Source organism: Drosophila kikkawai, chromosome 3R (assembly GCF_030179895.1).
Source record: "Drosophila kikkawai strain 14028-0561.14 chromosome 3R, DkikHiC1v2, whole genome shotgun sequence".
Classification (NCBI taxonomy): domain Eukaryota; kingdom Metazoa; phylum Arthropoda; class Insecta; order Diptera; family Drosophilidae; genus Drosophila; species Drosophila kikkawai.
The window spans coordinates 28865252-28881979 of NC_091731.1; the positions used below are offsets into that span (position 1 = coordinate 28865252).

Below are 16728 nucleotides of genomic sequence, written 5' to 3' on the forward strand. Positions count from 1 at the left end.
GAAATGAGGAAAACACCGATAGAAGGCAATTGTGTTTCGTAGATGACAGTGGTGATTAATTTTTAAGAAAAATAAATACCATTAAACCTAAGGGAAATTAAATATCTTTAATAAAAGGAGTCAAAGTATCCTATCAATACAATTAATCCCAAAGATAAATGTCCTTTTAAAGTCTCGTCTCTATCTATCTTTTAGGCCAACTCATCTATATTTGTATATCAAAATATATAAATTAAAATTGTTACATCTGTAAGCTTTAGCCAGTATCCACTGTGCTGCAGCAAGTGCTTGCTACATTTCCATAAAATGTGCCAATCACTTCGCTTAGAGGCCCACACAGGCGGCAGATCCAAATGACAAACGAATTGAATTGAAATGAACTGCAAGCCAAAACCAAATACGTACAAAGCCAAGGAGAAAGGGGTAAGGAAAGAGATAGAGAGAGAGCAAAAGAAAGAGATAGAGAAAGAGCACTATACCGGGCCCAGACAGAGATGGCAATGGAAAAAAATGCGCGCTGATTGGCATCTTATCGAGATGGGCCACTGTCCAATTGAAGGAAAATTTTTGCAAAAATAAATTTCGCCTGTGCGGTGGCCAGCCACCCAGAGTGCATTTTCTCGTGTGTCGGAAAAGTTTTTACTTTGTGCAAATCAGATTAGAGAAAATAGAGCAACTTGTGTGTGTATGCCCGAGTGTGTGTGTTGTGCCTTTGATATTTGCCTTTTATGGACGGGCTCAATTAAAAATATTTCGCCTTTTGCCGATTGCGATAGCCATCGAAATGCAGCAAGTGGCGGCCGCAACTTAATTAGTTTGCCACAGTGCACAGTGGGGCCAGCCAGACAGGTGGCCCATCACTTAAGGGCCACTGACATGTAAATGTGCCAAAAGTTCAGCCGCAAAACTCATTAAAACTTGACTGCAGGCCATGGCACAAAATAAAACACACAGACAAAAAACAAACCCCAAGGAAGGAAGACAAAAAAACACAAACACAAAAAAAGGAAGTTGGAGGAAAAAACTTCAAGATTATCCTGTGAAAAGCGTGGCTAATGAATATTTAATAAGAGATTTTGTAAGGGTCCGCTCTACATATAACATTATTCAATTCAATGCAGTTTTGCCGGGTAGTCGATTACATAAATTAACTCAACGACGGGAAAAAGGGGAGATCCAGCCAGCATCCTGCCACGCGTTGCCCATAACTGGAAATCAGGGAAAGCTTATCGCATTTTCACAGCCAAGCACCAAACACCAAACATCCAGACGCTTATCGCAGCGATGGTAAATGGTGGGTGGTGGCTGGCTAACTGGCATCTTTAAATAATCATCGGGCATTCATCATCACGAGGGTAACCTGCTGCGGCAACAAATGGAGAAGCTAAACGGCAGTCAACCACCCGGGGTCACCCCCGGAAAAGCGGAAAATGGAAACGGGGGGCGGCTTCAGCAGACACTTCATTTTTGTCACATTTAATCCGAGAGAGAGCGTGCCGCGCTTCCTGTCCGACACTCCGGCAGAAAAAGTGTACGTTTCTAATGTTAAATGTGGTGTTAAATCGCAGGAATCGAAAATCGATATACTTGGGAGTTTTCTCTAATAGTTCCGTTGACCAATGGTCCTGAACTACACTTAGGAAAAAGGATATACATAGATCTAAGGAGATGAAAATGGTTTGTAGAAAAATTCGATTCATCTAGCTCCTTGAACTTTATAAATTTCATTTTTCCTTTCTTGACTTTAATTCTTGCTTTATTTTGATTTATATTTTCCCAACTGTATTAAATATATTTGATATACTTACATTGTGCAGCTTGTAGTACAATCCGCAGGCATTGCAGACGGGTTCGCCGCTGGCATTGCGTCGCCAAAGGGTTGTGGTTGTGGTCTTGCAGTTGGCGCAGGATGTGCCCGCCCTCTTGGCCGCACTTTGTAGCGATTGGAGGGTCTGAAAATAAAAGGGGGAAAAATTAATAGAAAAAGGGTTAGATTATGGTTATTAGAAGCGTGTCTTATAAACCTCAAATTGATTATGCTAATCCACTTCGATTGGCTAATTGAACAGCGCCAAAACTAACGCAACAGAGTCCGCCTTGAAAGCCAAGAATTTCTTGGCCTTATTTTCCCCTTACCTCTAGGCACAAACCTCCTCCAAAACAAAGTTGCTTAACACACCGGGCAACAACATTTTTTAAATGGCATACCAAAAAAAAAAAAAAGAAAATAATAAAAAAAAAAGGAAAACAAACCCCGGAGCTGAGGAGATGTAGAGACTCAGGCTGTGCCTGCCTTGCGTTCGACTTGGGTTAACAGCAGCATCAATTCATTAAAATGACAATTTTTACAAAACTGCCCAAAAACAACAGCGGCAGCAACAGCAACAACAACAGCAACAAGCGGGGATCATGTCTGTGCCACGCTTAAATTTCCACGAATTGGCTACAAGAACCAAGAATCGAGCAACGGGCATGGAGACCCCAGAATCGAGCTACGGAGAACGGAGAACCAAGGAATCGAGATTGGAGAATCGGGCATCGAGAGCCCAAAAACCCAGAGAAGCTGTATCCCCACCCCTGCCTTGGGATCCATGTCTGCAGTACAGACTTTGTCTGCGTTTTGGTCTTCGTTATGGCATGCTCCCCTCCATGGGTGCCCCCTCGATAAGCACTGAAAGAAATTACATTTACTTTAGGAATTTAAAATATAGCTTTGCTCCAATTTAAATCAAACTATTTCTTGCAGTGCAGCCTTCCAGTTTGGCTTGTTCATGCTGCTGGTACAACACATGGCTACGAGGCCTTAAACTGGCGTTGATCATGTTTGACTTTGATTTTTAATTGTTGCCTCTGCCACAAGGGAATCGCCTTCGTCTTTCAGTTGGACTTGGAGTTCGATCTGCTCCGATCCGATCTCGATTCCGATCTCTCTCGTACAGCTCTGCTCTGCACTGTGTGTCTCACCTGTTCCCGATTTGGCGATTAACATAAATCAGAGGTCATATGGCAAGGGAGTTGGAACTGTAGCTAAAGCTGTAGCTGTAGCTGGAGCTTTCGGCCAGTGTCTGCATTTTTTTTGGTGGCACTGTCTTGTGTTAACGAGCTTGTAACAATTTCTGCAGACAGCGACCAAATGCGAAAAGTGAGAAATTCAAAATTAATTTCAACGCCTACGAGACGGTCGAAGGGGGAACGCGGAGAGATGCGATTGGGGTGGAGATAAACTGGAAGTTTTGTGGTAATTATGCTGCATTCGTTTTGCCTTGGCCAAAATGCTTAAGCGTAAATAAATTAAGTTGTTAACATGACAATGCAACAAAACAGTCCAGCGAGAGAGATTCGAAACAGGATCAGGATTTCGCAATCGACATTCCATTCCCAGTCAATCCAGTGGGTGTTGGTTAACTTCTGTGTGCCAATAGTGACAATTGAGGATCAGAGAAGCCACTCGATAAACAGTGAAACGATATTAAATCGAAGCTTTCGATTACTTCAATATTCCCTAAGAAAACCCATATTTCTTGTGCTTCAATACAAAATTAAAGCAATATTTCTGTCGATACATCATATCGGTTTTCTCCGCTCCAACTGTCACTTCGATTCTACTAACTGACATAACATAAAGTACAGTAAATACAACAATCACGGGCCCAGCAATCAAACAGCAAATCACATAAATCAATGTCAGTGCGATGCATGCAAAGAGCAAGCGAGAGGCCAAGCGGATAGAGCGAGAGATGGCATAATTGCGGGGGTGATGGGAAAATTGACAAACTGTCAGACATTGACAGGCGTTTGGGGTTTAATTGAAATGCAAAAAGCGCAAGCGCCAAAACAACAGCAGCAACAACAACAGCAGCAGCAGTAAACACACAAAACAAGATGGCGCTTGCGATTAATAAACAAAAGCAAAAGGCACATAAGAAACACTAAAAAATCATGCAAACAGAAGCGGTTAACATAATAGCCATTAAATTTTTAGTTTAAAGGTTTTCTAATTTTAAAAAATATTGTAAATATCACCAATTACAAGTCATTAAACTCTTTACAAAAGTTGGAGAAAGAATATATTCCCAAGTAGTATTTATAGGTAATTTTAGTTAGTTATAAATTAAAACAAAATAATATTTGATTTGAAAATGATTATTGTTTTTGTGTATTTACCCAAAATGAGTTCATTAACTATGCTTAAATAAGTCAAATAAAAACACAATGGAGCACAAATTAAAAGAGTATAACTTATTTTTAGTTGCTACTATTTTGACCTCAATCGTTTTTCTTTATAGTTTTCAGTGTTTTGTGACCGTAAATTGTGATTTATCAATGCATGACAAAATGCGTTTGCATTGTTGTTTGCGCTTTGCATTTGCCGTCTCTTTTGCTGCTTGCATACCTCTCTCTTTCATTCCTTTTGTGTGGCCAACACATTTGACACCTTTTGCTGCGCTTTACTTGATTTATTTATATTTTTTGAAAAAAAAAAAAACCAAAGAAAAAAGCTCACAAAATGGTCGACCCATCTTCGTTTTACTTTTCTTATCTTTGGGATTTTCCTTTATTTTTTCTGCTTCTCATATTTCTGTTTAGCTTTTGTTGTGTTATGCAAATTTCGTTTTCATTTCACACACAAACAGACACACACAGGCATTTAAATATTTAATTGTAAGTGAAACACAGAGAAAAACATTTTGCAAAGGCTGAGTAAATATGTACCAAGTAAATAGATTTTCCCCCATCTACACTGCTATTTATTGCGCAGCTTTTGTGCGCTCAGTGGCAATGCCCTTTGCCATCTAAGATACGTCAAGATGCTGGGGGGGAATTGAGGGGGGAAAATGGGTGGAAAATGGACGGCTATGGGGGCCTGCTCAGCGGATCCAGTGTTCGCAGCCGTATCTCAGTGTAACATCTTTCACTTGGGGCGTCTCTTTCGCTCTGCAGAGGACATTTTATCAACTGGATTTTTTTTTGTATCTTTTCCTCTGCCTCTCCCTGCATCTGTATCTCTATCTGTATCTGTAGCTATGTGTGCGAGTGTGTCTGTGTGTGTTATCTAACAAAACATTCATTAAATTTTTCCCTGCTTCTTCTACCCTTAACTTGGCTCACAGCGCATGGCCGCCCCCTCATTTTGGGGGTTGTTTTGGAGCCACCCACTGGCCCACCTCCTTCAGTGTATATATATATGAATGTATATAAAGTGTATCAAGGGAAGATGGCTAAAGATAGCGGGCAGAAAATTTCTATATCTGATGCTGTGTGCCAAAAAGGGGGGAAAATGGGGTTTGTTGAGCTTGTGTCTGGCACATAACAGTTACATTTCGAAGAGCCCGGTGAATGTACGTAAACGTATATCTCTACGGGAAATGTAATTTAAAAATTCAAATTTTATTTCCTTTTTCCTCTCGAAATTCTCCTTTTAGTTTTCTTCGTCATCCTTTTTTATTTTCCTGCAGCTGTTAAGGGGGATGGGGCGTGACTCAGTTTGGTTTGTGGGCCTCTTCGGCTTTCCCTGCAGCTAATTTGACTAATTAAAACATCAGCTTAACTCATTTCCATGCTCAAGCTGCGACCTGGCACGAAACTGTTGCTAAAAATCACACCTGCCCCTGAAGAGTGCTGTTGGTTATAAAAAATCAATAAAATGTTATATGGCCAGCAAACAGAACAAGCCATTAATGTCGCTCATTAATGCTGCTCAATGAATTTTACGAGCCGTCCGGCCCGGGAATACAGCGGAGGGTTAAAGCCGCTGAAGGCTCTTTGGGTTGAAATTGTCGCTTGAAAATGCTAAAATGTCATTGGGCCTTTGTTGTGCATTTTAAGCAGAATAGTGGCTACTAGAGCTTGACCCTAAATGAGAGAGAAATTTTGGTGGGAATTTCAGGTGGGCAGCTTTAAAGGGAAAATAATAATATTCATGTTAAATATTTGAATTAAATATAAACAGATATTCTACCTTTAAAATAAAGAAATGTAATATAGTTTCTCATTTTAAAACCTAATGACTAGTCCCTAAATCAAACCAATTTCTGCAAGTGCACTGACTTGCATTTAAAGCAAACTATAGTTGCAATAGACAGACAACTCCCCCTAGACCCTATATCCCATATCCTAGGAGGCATGAAAATCGTCATTAATATTTGTCACTGGCCAGTGGCCATTGAATGGGGCCAGCGAAAAGCTAAATAAATTATGGAACTGGCCACGAGGCAAGGTGGAGCTGGACTTGGCCAAAATGAATGTGCGCTAAACACGCTCATGAATGCGTGTTCGTTGTCTGTAAACGGAAAAAGGGTTAGAAAATGCACAAGCAACCCCTTTTCTGGCGGGGGTGCTACAAAGTAAGTGTGTAACCTGTGCAAAATTATGCATTTGCATATTAAACAGTCACCATAAATTTCGTTTTAGCCACAAAAAAAGCGAAAGCAGCTCAGAAAACTGCTGAATTCCCGCTTAACAAGCTTCCAAAAAAATATATATACAAAATACAAAATATAAAAGCTAACTTGATATAAAAAACACAAAAAAAAAAGACAAAAAGTTGCCAAGACAAAGGCTGGCTTGGCCTTAATCATCTGGCGGCGGGGCAACCCTTTGGCTGGGGCAACGTTTGAGCCTTCGTTTGAGCCCTCTTTCATTATTATTATTGGCACGCCCCGTTTTTGCTGCGTTGCGTTGCGTTGCGCTTCGTATCGTTAATTTTTAATTGATCTGCGTTGCAGCATTCTTCGCTCTCCTCCTTATTTCGCATCGATCAGGCTCGTCAGCAGCAGCAGAGGCAGCCTTTGTGCCTCAAGTGCATTTTAATAACATTAGGCCCCCACTTAACAAGATCCTAGCGCCCCAAATACAAAATAACCGAAAAAACAAGCTTAATGCCCGCGATTGCGTATACGCCCCGTTCGACGGGGGCCCACAAAAGGAGTAACGTGCATTGAACCTTTTACTCTTTTCTCCTTTTTTCTCCATTTTATTGGTGATTTGTTGTTGTTGTTCCTTGTTCGATCTGCGATCTGCTTTAGTTTTGATTTGGCTGGCTGGCTGTCGTTCGTTTATCGATCGCCTGCCCTTGTGCATTTAATTTTTAGCGTCACAGCCTACAATCGGTTCGATTTTCCCACGGGGAACCCGAGGAGGAGATGCCACAGCTGGCCCAAAAAATCAAAAATGTGTTAATTAGTTTTTCCTCTCTCCTCGCCTCTCTTAACCATTCGTTGCTGCTGCTGCTTTGGCTCTCTCTTTCGCTGGCCCGCTGCGATCGTTTAAGCCTGGTTTATGGCTGTTGAGTTGTTAGCGTTGAAATACGCCCGCGGATTAATAATTAATTAAGCCTCGGTCTCCGAATGCATTTATAAGCGATTGTGTCAAGTGTTGATGGGTTTATTGTTAGGCGGCAGTTTAACTATTTAACTATTTCCAAATGGCAATAGCAATCGCGAGCTTTTCTTGGTAACACACAATGCCGCATGCAAATGTGACATAAGCCAATGTAATAAGCGTAAGAATAAATAATTTTTAAATTTGTTTTTGCTGCTTTGCTGGCTGTTGTTTTTTTTTTTTTTTTTTAACCATGACGTGGCCGTCGTTTTGTTCAATTTACTGTGTGAAAATTCGCATAAATTAAGCTGGCAGCAACTGAGGCATAAATATTATGCAAAATGCAAGCGCCGAGTCTCGCCTCCTTTCCCCTTGGCCCCACCTCACCTGCCCTCACTTGCTGATTATATAAGTCACGATCGGTGAGATGAGCAGCTGCCTGTTGACTGCGATTGACCCCACCAGCAAGAGTTGTGTGTTCTTTGCGGATTTACGGCATTAAACATGGATTGGCAATTAGCTATAGACATTAAAAGTATCTATGGACAGAGCGTTTTGAATGTGTTGTATTAGTGAATATTTAAAGACAGTTAAATTAATAAAAAATTTAATAATTGTTAAGTAATTCAAGAGTTCAACGAAATATTTGACTACTTTTATTCTATATTTATAATTATTTGAGTTGAGATTTTTTATTTCCTATTTTTCCCGCCTTACAGTTGCGTCCTGCACTGTTTATCGAATGTGACAAATGCCATTCAAGGCTGGAACCAAAAGGCTTGGCTATATTGGCAGCCTGGCGGCTAAAAGGCGCAAAAACAAAACGAAACCTTAACGCTCTTAAAAGTTTTCGGGCCTTATAATTAAATGCAATTATTGCGACGCCAGCGGGCTGCTTAGCCTCAGTTAAGTTCAGTTCAGTTCGGAAACAAAGGAGCAGAACAACAGCGAAACAACTGGAAAACATATGTAAGCTGAAAGCTGAAAACTGAAACCGAAACCGAAACTTTGTTGCAGGCTAAAATACATAAATTAAAAATTTGCATTGTTCTGTTTGCGAGAGGAGTCAGAGGCAGAGGCACAGACACTGAATTTTTGCAGTGTTTTGCGCTGCAAGAATAACGACTTGTTGACTGTTTTCATACGATTCGGGAGATTTAATTAAAGGCGGCCCCAAAGCAGACAATGAGGTCTTTTGGCTGCAGGTGCAGAGCGGCATCTCAACTCAACTCGGCTCGAACCCCGAGACTCGTTCGTCGTATGCAAAGGCAGAACTTGACCCTCACCGGTGGACGGAGGAGCACTGGAAATCAATACAATTGCCACCCAAAGAGTCAGAGTCCGAGATTTCAATGGTCAGCCCGGGGGCCCAGTTGGATTCGAGTGAACAATTGAATTGCATTTCAAGCAGCCAAAGCTAAGGACATTTGAAGTTGATGGGCAGCCGCATCCTGTGAGAGAGCGAAGAGACAGGCCCATAAGTCAGCTGAGTGCCACATAAATTTTAATTTGTTGCATATTTTGTCAACGGCAAAGAAATCCTGAGCTCCAGCTGTGAATTTCTTGGGAATTCCCTACGTCAGCGGGGAATAGCGGGGATAATAATGGTTTATTTATGTTAATGTTATGCAATCAAAACGCATACGATTTAAATGCCAATAAAAAATCAACGCCAAGCCGAGACTCGAGAGCCGAGAGCCGAGAGACGAAAGACGACGACGGACGAGAGCCAGCGTTTAACAGTTTGTTTTGGGCCTGTTGTTATGGTTGTTGCCTGCCTTTTTACGCATCTTTAATAGACCAATTTTTCGTGTGGTTACCTCTGCCCTGGCTCTTTCGCGTTCGCTGCCTGAGTCTTTCGTTTGCTGGCGCCACAGAAAGCGATGAAGAAGAAGAACCAACGAACGAACGAACAAGCGTCCGAACGAAGGTTACATTTATTTTCATAGTTTGTTGATGATCCAGCTCGATAAAGCGTGGCCCCTAACCCACACACACTCTCTTGGTGGCTGCTGTCTGATTATGTTTTTAGTGCGCTAAGTGATAATGATGATGCACCTCGATCGTTATCGGGCCAGCATCCAAATCGAAAGCATTTTTCCCATACCCATATACAGCCTCCAATCAAGAGAGAAGCGAAGAGTCTCTGGTTCCCGGAATCGTATTATGACATTTGAGAACTTTCACGCTGCTTTTTATGGCCTTTGGCGACAGATACGTGGCCCGGGATTGATGCTCATGTGCATCGATTTCCCAGGAAATCCCCAGCAAGCCAACCCCGCCCCAATACAGTTGCTGAATTTATTAGTTAATTTGATCGAATGTGTGGATGTTTAGCCCAGCGGGTCGTATATAGTAAATCTATATGTATTATCCAGTATTTGCTTACCAGTCTTCGCTTTGGCTTGATCAGGGGTCGGTTCTGGCCGTTCATCTTGTAGTACAGGCCACAGGCATTGCATAGATAGTGTCCCGTTCCGTCGCGTCGCCACAGTGGCGTCGATGTGGCACCACAATTAACACACTCGCGTCCCTCTGCAAGTAATATTAAAAATTATAATTAAAATATTAAGTGTTTTTAGATATGTGGCAGGTACTTAGAAATGAAGAATTTAGAAGAGATTTTAAAAGTTTAAATATTTTTAATTGTGAATTTATATGTAGATATTATTTATTTTATTTTCTACAACATCTAGGATTTTCTCAAGAAGAAAACTTTGACTGCTACTCAAGTTTCCCAGTTGTTAATGACAGTTAATGACGTAGGAAATGTGACCTGTAAAAATGGCTTAAATTAGGTATTATTTCTTTCTGTGCCGCATTCTTGCCAAATGGCGTTGCCAGAAGACTTTCTTCGGAGACCGTCTTCCGCACATTTGTATGGGTTAACCTTAAGCGCGCGACAACAACATGATACAAGCGGCAGCAACAACAACAGCAGCAGCAGCAGCAATGATGCACAGCAGCAACAAAAACAGCAAAGAGCAACATTTTTCAGCTGTTTCTCAGTCATTTTGATGTCTTTTGTTTTTGTGTGTGAGTGTGAGTGTGTGTTACTGGTTGTGCTGTATTCTTTTTTTTAAGTTTTTTCCTGCCTTCTTTTTTTTTTTTTTTTTTTGGGTTGCTGGGCAAACGCATGGAAGCGGAAATGATGGATTCGCTGGGGTCGACTGTGTCTCCCTCTCTTTCGCCGGCCATCTCCCCGTCTCTGTCGGGGCTTCGACATTGCCTTTTGCTGACTTTACACATTTTAATTAAGGCTCCGTTCTAGTGACTGCAGTTTGGCCTCTCGGCCCCCCTCCCCGCGTCTCTCCCCGCTCAGTGGCTAACTGTAAGTCAGCCTCATTTGAATAAGTTTAGTCATAATTTGTAAGCCGAGTTGATTTGACCCGGGGCAGCAGGGCGGCGGAGAGATGAAGTTGCAAATGTAACGCGTTATTAACGTTCCACATTACAGTTGCGTCTTCTGCCGGCTGTGGGTTTTCTCTTCTCTCTGGCTCCATAGAGCAGTTTGGTCTTCGGAGTACTCCCCCAACTTTTCCACAACTCATTTAATGACGCCACTAAATGGGCTTCATTATTTCGGTTTTTGTGTTCAGTCTTTGTTTTGTTTTATGCTATTTACCCAGTGCTTGTTTTGAAATTGAAATTTAGTCATAAAGTCACTCCCCCACAACCAAATGCCCCCACCCTCCCGAACAGCCCCCCATTAGCTATGCTAAAAAGAAAACCGAAAGATTTAACGCTACTTTCTGGTTGGGGCCTTTGGCGTAATTAATTAAGCCAGCCTTTTTACATGGCCACATGAGCATAACTTTTTATTGAATATTAGCCACTGGCCTAAAGGTGCGCCCCGAAAAATAAAAAAAGCAGAAACGGTTAGGTTGGTTTGGGGGGCGTTCGGATCTCATTAAGTGCGTCGCCTGCCGAAATGCCATTAGGGGAATTTCAGTTGCGTTTTGATGACAGAACTTGGCTTCACTTCACGTGATTTAGTTCACGCAGCTATTGTCACACGTGTCCTGCGGTGTCCTGTGGTGTCCTGTCTTTTCGGCAGGCATTCCAAACATTTTGTTCTTGAGCTTTCAGGGAAATTAAATAAAGCGCTCTGCGTGTTTTCCCCCATTCCCCCCCAAGAGCTACCAGCGTGTGGTCAAGTAATCTCTTTGGATTCCTTTTTTTTTCTGGCCTCCGGGCGCGTTAAATAAACAGTTCATTTGTTTTCATTTAATCGCAAATTTCCTCTGCTTTGCTTTACTATACGTACATACATTTGTTTTTTGTACTTTTTTTGTTTGGTTTTATCGCACTTTTTTAATTGCCGCCGCTGGGTGTGTTTTTCCTTTTTTTTTTCGCTCTCGGTTTCTGCGTAAAAGTGCCGCCAATCAGTGAGACAACACCCACTGAATTAAAATTGCATAAATTATGGCAACGAAGAAGTGCCAGAAAATTGTGTTTATTTCTCGAGAAATTTCAAATTGAATTTTTTATGTCCCTAGTTGCGAATTTCTCTGTGTCTGAGGGAAGATGCACAGCCATAAATTTTCACCTGCCCTAGTACTACCATACTATGTGGTAGTCATGCATATTTATGCCCCGCACATCTGTCTTCGGTTTGCACTTCCAACAGAAGCCGTTGAAAATTGAAAACTTTATGCATTTATTAGTTTGTCATAAAGCAGAACAACGGAAGGCCACCGCCGCCGAGTTAACATTTAGCATAAAAGGAGCAGGGAGCAATACAGCTCCTACTAAAAGTCTAGCTGCATATTAAGCCATAAAGTGTGGCCTGGCTATTGTTGGAGCGGAATATTCTTCTCGGTTTCGGCTTCCCGGGAAGTTGTGGGGCTGCAGCAATCCGCCATAGGAATACCCAGTCGCCAGTTAATAAATCAAAGCTGTTAATGATGTTTTTACCCTACGTGCCCACTTTTGACAACACAAAAAGGCAGTGACAATCCGGTAACCAAGGGGGGAGTTGGCCGAAACCGAGTTGGTAAGAAAAAGAAAAAAAAAAGGAGAAGGTGAGTCAAGAAGTCGGGCTGCTGCGCACGCGCACTTGGAACCTCCTTTTCTTGGGTTTTACTACTTTTTGATTCGACTTCTATTTATAGGGCTCTCGGCTCTCAGACTCTCTTTGTTTTACGGCCCTGCAGAGCATTTGTTTTATATATTTTCCCTCGCTTTTGTTTGCTGCCTTCAATTTGCCTCCACTGTTGCGGTTGTCCCACCTCTGTTCTATTTTTATTTATTTTTATTTTCATTTCCCCGAGACACGTAGCAGGTTGGCCTATGATTTAGTAGCCTGCTTATAACTGTTTCTCCCCCTCCATTTACATCATCTTCTGTGGTCCAGGTTCAGGTTCAGTTTAAGGTTGAAGTTGAGATCCAGGGCCCAATCATCTGGCTGTAATTTCCTGGAAATTTGTGCACACTTTGGTATTTCTTCTCGGCCGTTTGTTTTTTACTGTGTGACATTGTCTGGGGCCCATATAACCCAAAACCGAAACTGATGGAAAAAAAACAACAACAACTCGAACCCAAAAACGAACCCAAAACTGAAACTGAAACCGAAACTGAACCTGTTTTTAGGGCCTGATTTGGCAGCCTCTTCTGGCCTCGTCGCTGCTGCTGCTTGTCCCCGGGGTCTAAAGGTCCAACTAACTGTTGCTGCTTGATTTGACATTTGGCGTCAGTGGGCCATAATTGTCTAGAATTTATGTGTTGTACCTTTTTCTCGTTAATTTGCTGCTTGTCATGCATGTGGGCAGCCAGAGAGGGAGATCCTGAGAATCTCTCTCTCCCACCCTTCGTTTTAATTAGTTGTTTGGATTAATAAACAGATTTATGGGCTGGTTAGGATAGTTAAGAAAGAGACGATTACTGGTGAGCAAGACAAAAGACACATGGATGTGTGAGTAAATAGTTGTTGTTTCGCTTGATTGTCGAACACTTTTTAATTGTTGTAAAAATATTTCAAAAATTATAATGCTAAAGGTAAGCAAAATAAGAACAATTAAATTGAAATGAAACAGTATGAATAATTGGCACGCTCTTTTGATCGCAGAAGGGTTATAAATTGCAGGGGTTAAGGAATGGTTGGTTGCGGTTATTGGGGGGGGGACAGGGGGAGTCGATGGTGAATGCCTTAAATAAATGGCAAGCGCCTCATTTTGAGGCCACAGCTGTCACAGCGCGGACAAAGGAACAATGCCTTTAAGCCCGCTTGCCCTGGCCTTAAGCCCTGATTGAGTGAAGTGAAGAGGATGCAGGGACTCCTCTGGATTCCAGATTCCATATCCCGAATCCCGAGCTCCCCAGACGAAGGTTGCCACAATCACAAGTCGCAAGTCGCAAGTCGCGAGTCGCGTACCCATATCAATTACTTAAAGCTCATTCACAACATTTTTTATTTTCACCTGACAAAAGCCCAAATGGCATCCAATCAATTCAATGGCCTGGCTGCATTCTCGCTCGATTCTCTCGATTTTCTCAATTCTGAATTCTCCAGTCCGAGGTCTGGATTCTGCGGTGGCAACGAGCCACAAAAGCCACAACACATGTTCTTGCGCCCGAAAAACTTATCGCCAGCGATGCGATAAACGATAAATAAATACAGGCAACAAGATGCTGCCGGGACTAACGAAGGCAGACAATGTTTTTTTCCCCACTTCTCATCTCATTTCATCTCATCTCCCTGCGCTGCCTTCTGGTTAGTTAGGGAGTAAAAAAAAAAACTGTCGCCGGGCCAAGAAAATGAAATAAAATAAAATATGCCAGCGTTTTGTCAGGCGACTTCTCCCTCTTCACGTGTCTTTCTGTCTTATTTTTTTTTTTAGTAATTTTTCTCGAGCTGCTTCCTCATTTTGTGGCCACGGACGTTATACAGTCATGATTATATGGCTCATACAGGTACGAATCTCGCCTCTATTTGCATTTAGTGGGTGCAGCTGGAAAGCAAGGTGCGCTCGGTGTGTTGTAATGAAACGTAACAAACGAACAATTGCATTTGGCGGCGGTGCGAAAGGTGCAAAGCACGGCGAGTGGCTAACAATTTGCCCTTAACTGGAGGTTAGTTGCAAGTTCACAGATGTAGTTGCTGGTTGATTTTTTATAATGCTTTATAGATCTTTTATGGTATTCCTGGGATAGAAGATGGGAAAGTTGCCTTGTGACTATTTTGTAACTTTTGTATAAATTTGTAACTTCAGATTAGGAGACCCTCTCTGTTTAAGCTCTTTTTTCTGACTTCTAGAACATTTTAAACTTAAGTTATTGCCTCAAACTTATATTAAGTTCCTGTTAATCTAGCTGTTGGCTAATATTTCCCCTAACAGAAGGCAGACCAAAACTAACAGTTAGTGGCTAATATTGCTACTACTAAAGCCAATATAGCTGCTGTGACTAATGTGGCTGTTATGCCTTCTGCCAGCTGGTTTTCTTGGCTGGTTTACTTCTGGTTTTTGGGGGTTGGCTGTTTGGCTGTTAACTGTTGGCAGCAGAGCGACCCTCACGCATGGCCCGAGTGGCGGCTATAAAGATGTCGTTGTTGCTGCTGTCGCTGATGTTGCTGTTGTTGCTGCTTGTTTTTTCTGCTGCTGCTGCGGCTGCCAGGCCATGCAAAAACGCAACGCTAAAGCAGGTGCAGCAGGCTGCAACTTCCGCAGCGAATGAATGTGTGTGCTTGTTTGTGTGGTGGGTCTTTGGTCTTTGCAAACAGCAGCAGCAGCAGCAACATGAAGTAATTAACAACCACAACAGCAACAACAACAACGTCAACAAGAAGCGTTGACAATAGCATTGAAGTTGCTGCCGCAAATGCAGCTATTGTTGTTGCCGTTGTTGTCATTGTTATGTGGTGATTTCATGGCGTATACGCAACGTTGGCGGAGCGGAGCAGGGAGGGGCCTGTGCCTGCAAGGGCTTCTCTTCTGCCCTGGGATCTTTCTGCATATTTTTACGCGGGCAGGAAACATGCTCAAGTGGCGGGAATGTGGCCAGCATGCTGCTCCCGAGCACATGTCAAGTGCCGGAGCTTCGGTTGCGGGGAAAAGTGCAGGAGTTAAGTGATGGAAGTTCGGTCGCGGATTCGGACTTCAACTCGAACTCTCGGGCTTCCCACGTGAGCGTGTGAAAGAGCAGTGGCAATCAAAGTAAGCGAGGGCAAGTGGGGGTTGGTTGGATGGGTTGGCTTTCAAAATGATAACTACAAACTAAAGTGAAAACTAAACAATAAGTGGTTCACTTCGAGACTGTTTACAAGGGGTTATCTATGGTTTATCCACAAGTTAAACGAATGGATTTTATTTTAATAAATTTGTGATACAATAAGAAAAGTGTTAATAGAGATTTTAAAATTAAAATTGTTTAAAATTTAAATTTTAGTCACTTGTAAACAGTCGCATTGCACACAACACTGAGATAAACATAATTGAATGGTAAAACAATCGACGGCCATCGATAACGAGTAACAATGATTATTCACCCACACCGAGATCGCATAATGTCTAGAGGCTTTTGTCTTGCTTACCAGCACTCGTCCGCGGTTTCGTCCGCACGGGCTTGATGTCCAGGCCGGAATTGCCGTTGCCCGCCGATCCGCCGCCGTGTCCGCTCAGGGATCCGGATCCCGCTCCTCCGCCGTTGCCACCACCGCTGCCGCCACTCATACTACCCATGCCGGTCACAGAGCCACCAAGCGAATGCATGCCCGCCCCGGAGGACGATCCACTGTGGTGGTGTCCACTATGATGGTGATGGTGATGGTGGTGAGCCTGCGCCGCAGCCATGCTGTGACGCACTGCGGCAGCGGCCACCGAGGAACTTTGGAACATATTCGCCGCCGCTACGGCTGCCGCCTGATGATGGGCGGCTGCCTGGTGATAGGAGGCATAGCTACTGCTGTCATAGCCGCCGCTCCCGCTGCCTCCGCTGCTCCCGCCACCGTTGTTGCTCTGGGAGGCATAGTGCGCCTGGGCCGTGCCCTCAAACAAACCGTTCGAGGACGTGGCTGCGGCGGCTGCAGAGGCGGACAGGGAGGCGGCGGCAGCTGCTGCTGCTGCTGCGGCGGCGGATGAGGCGGAGGAGTTACTGCTGGCGTTGTTGTTACTGTTGCTGCTGCCCTGCTGCTGCTGCTGTTGCTGCGATTGCTGCTGCGACTGTTGCTGCTGCTGCTGGCTGCTACTGGAGTTGGAGCTGGGATTAGTGGTAGTACCTTCGCGCTGCTTGGGCGCCGAACTCTGGCTGGGTCCGCTGCCGGAGGAGCCGTTCGCGCTGCCGTTCTGGATCGACGGCTTAATGTCCAGCGCACAGCTGGCGTCCGTCAGTGAGGTAGAGCCCGTGGCCTGCTGGTGCATGAATGCGTTCATCACGGCCTGTGTAGAAATCGGGGATAGTAAAATTATTTTT

The 16728-nt window shown here is 43.3% G+C and overlaps 1 protein-coding gene across 2 annotated transcripts in view; it reads right to left on the minus strand.

Moving 5' to 3' along the window:
- The window catches only part of grn (GATA binding protein grain), a 34598-nt gene that overhangs the window by 3903 nt on the left and 13967 nt on the right, over nucleotides 1–16728 (minus strand). The window contains exons 4-6 of one of the 2 annotated variants that reach the window (XM_017162184.2): nucleotides 15851–16694; nucleotides 9710–9855; nucleotides 1809–1952 (exon numbers count right to left, since the gene is read on the minus strand). In XM_017162184.2, the coding sequence (XP_017017673.1) occupies nucleotides 1809–1952; nucleotides 9710–9855; nucleotides 15851–16694 (1134 nt within the window). The remainder of the gene's footprint in view (nucleotides 1–1808; nucleotides 1953–9709; nucleotides 9856–15850; nucleotides 16695–16728) is intronic. The other variant, XM_017162186.2, reaches the window with a different exon arrangement.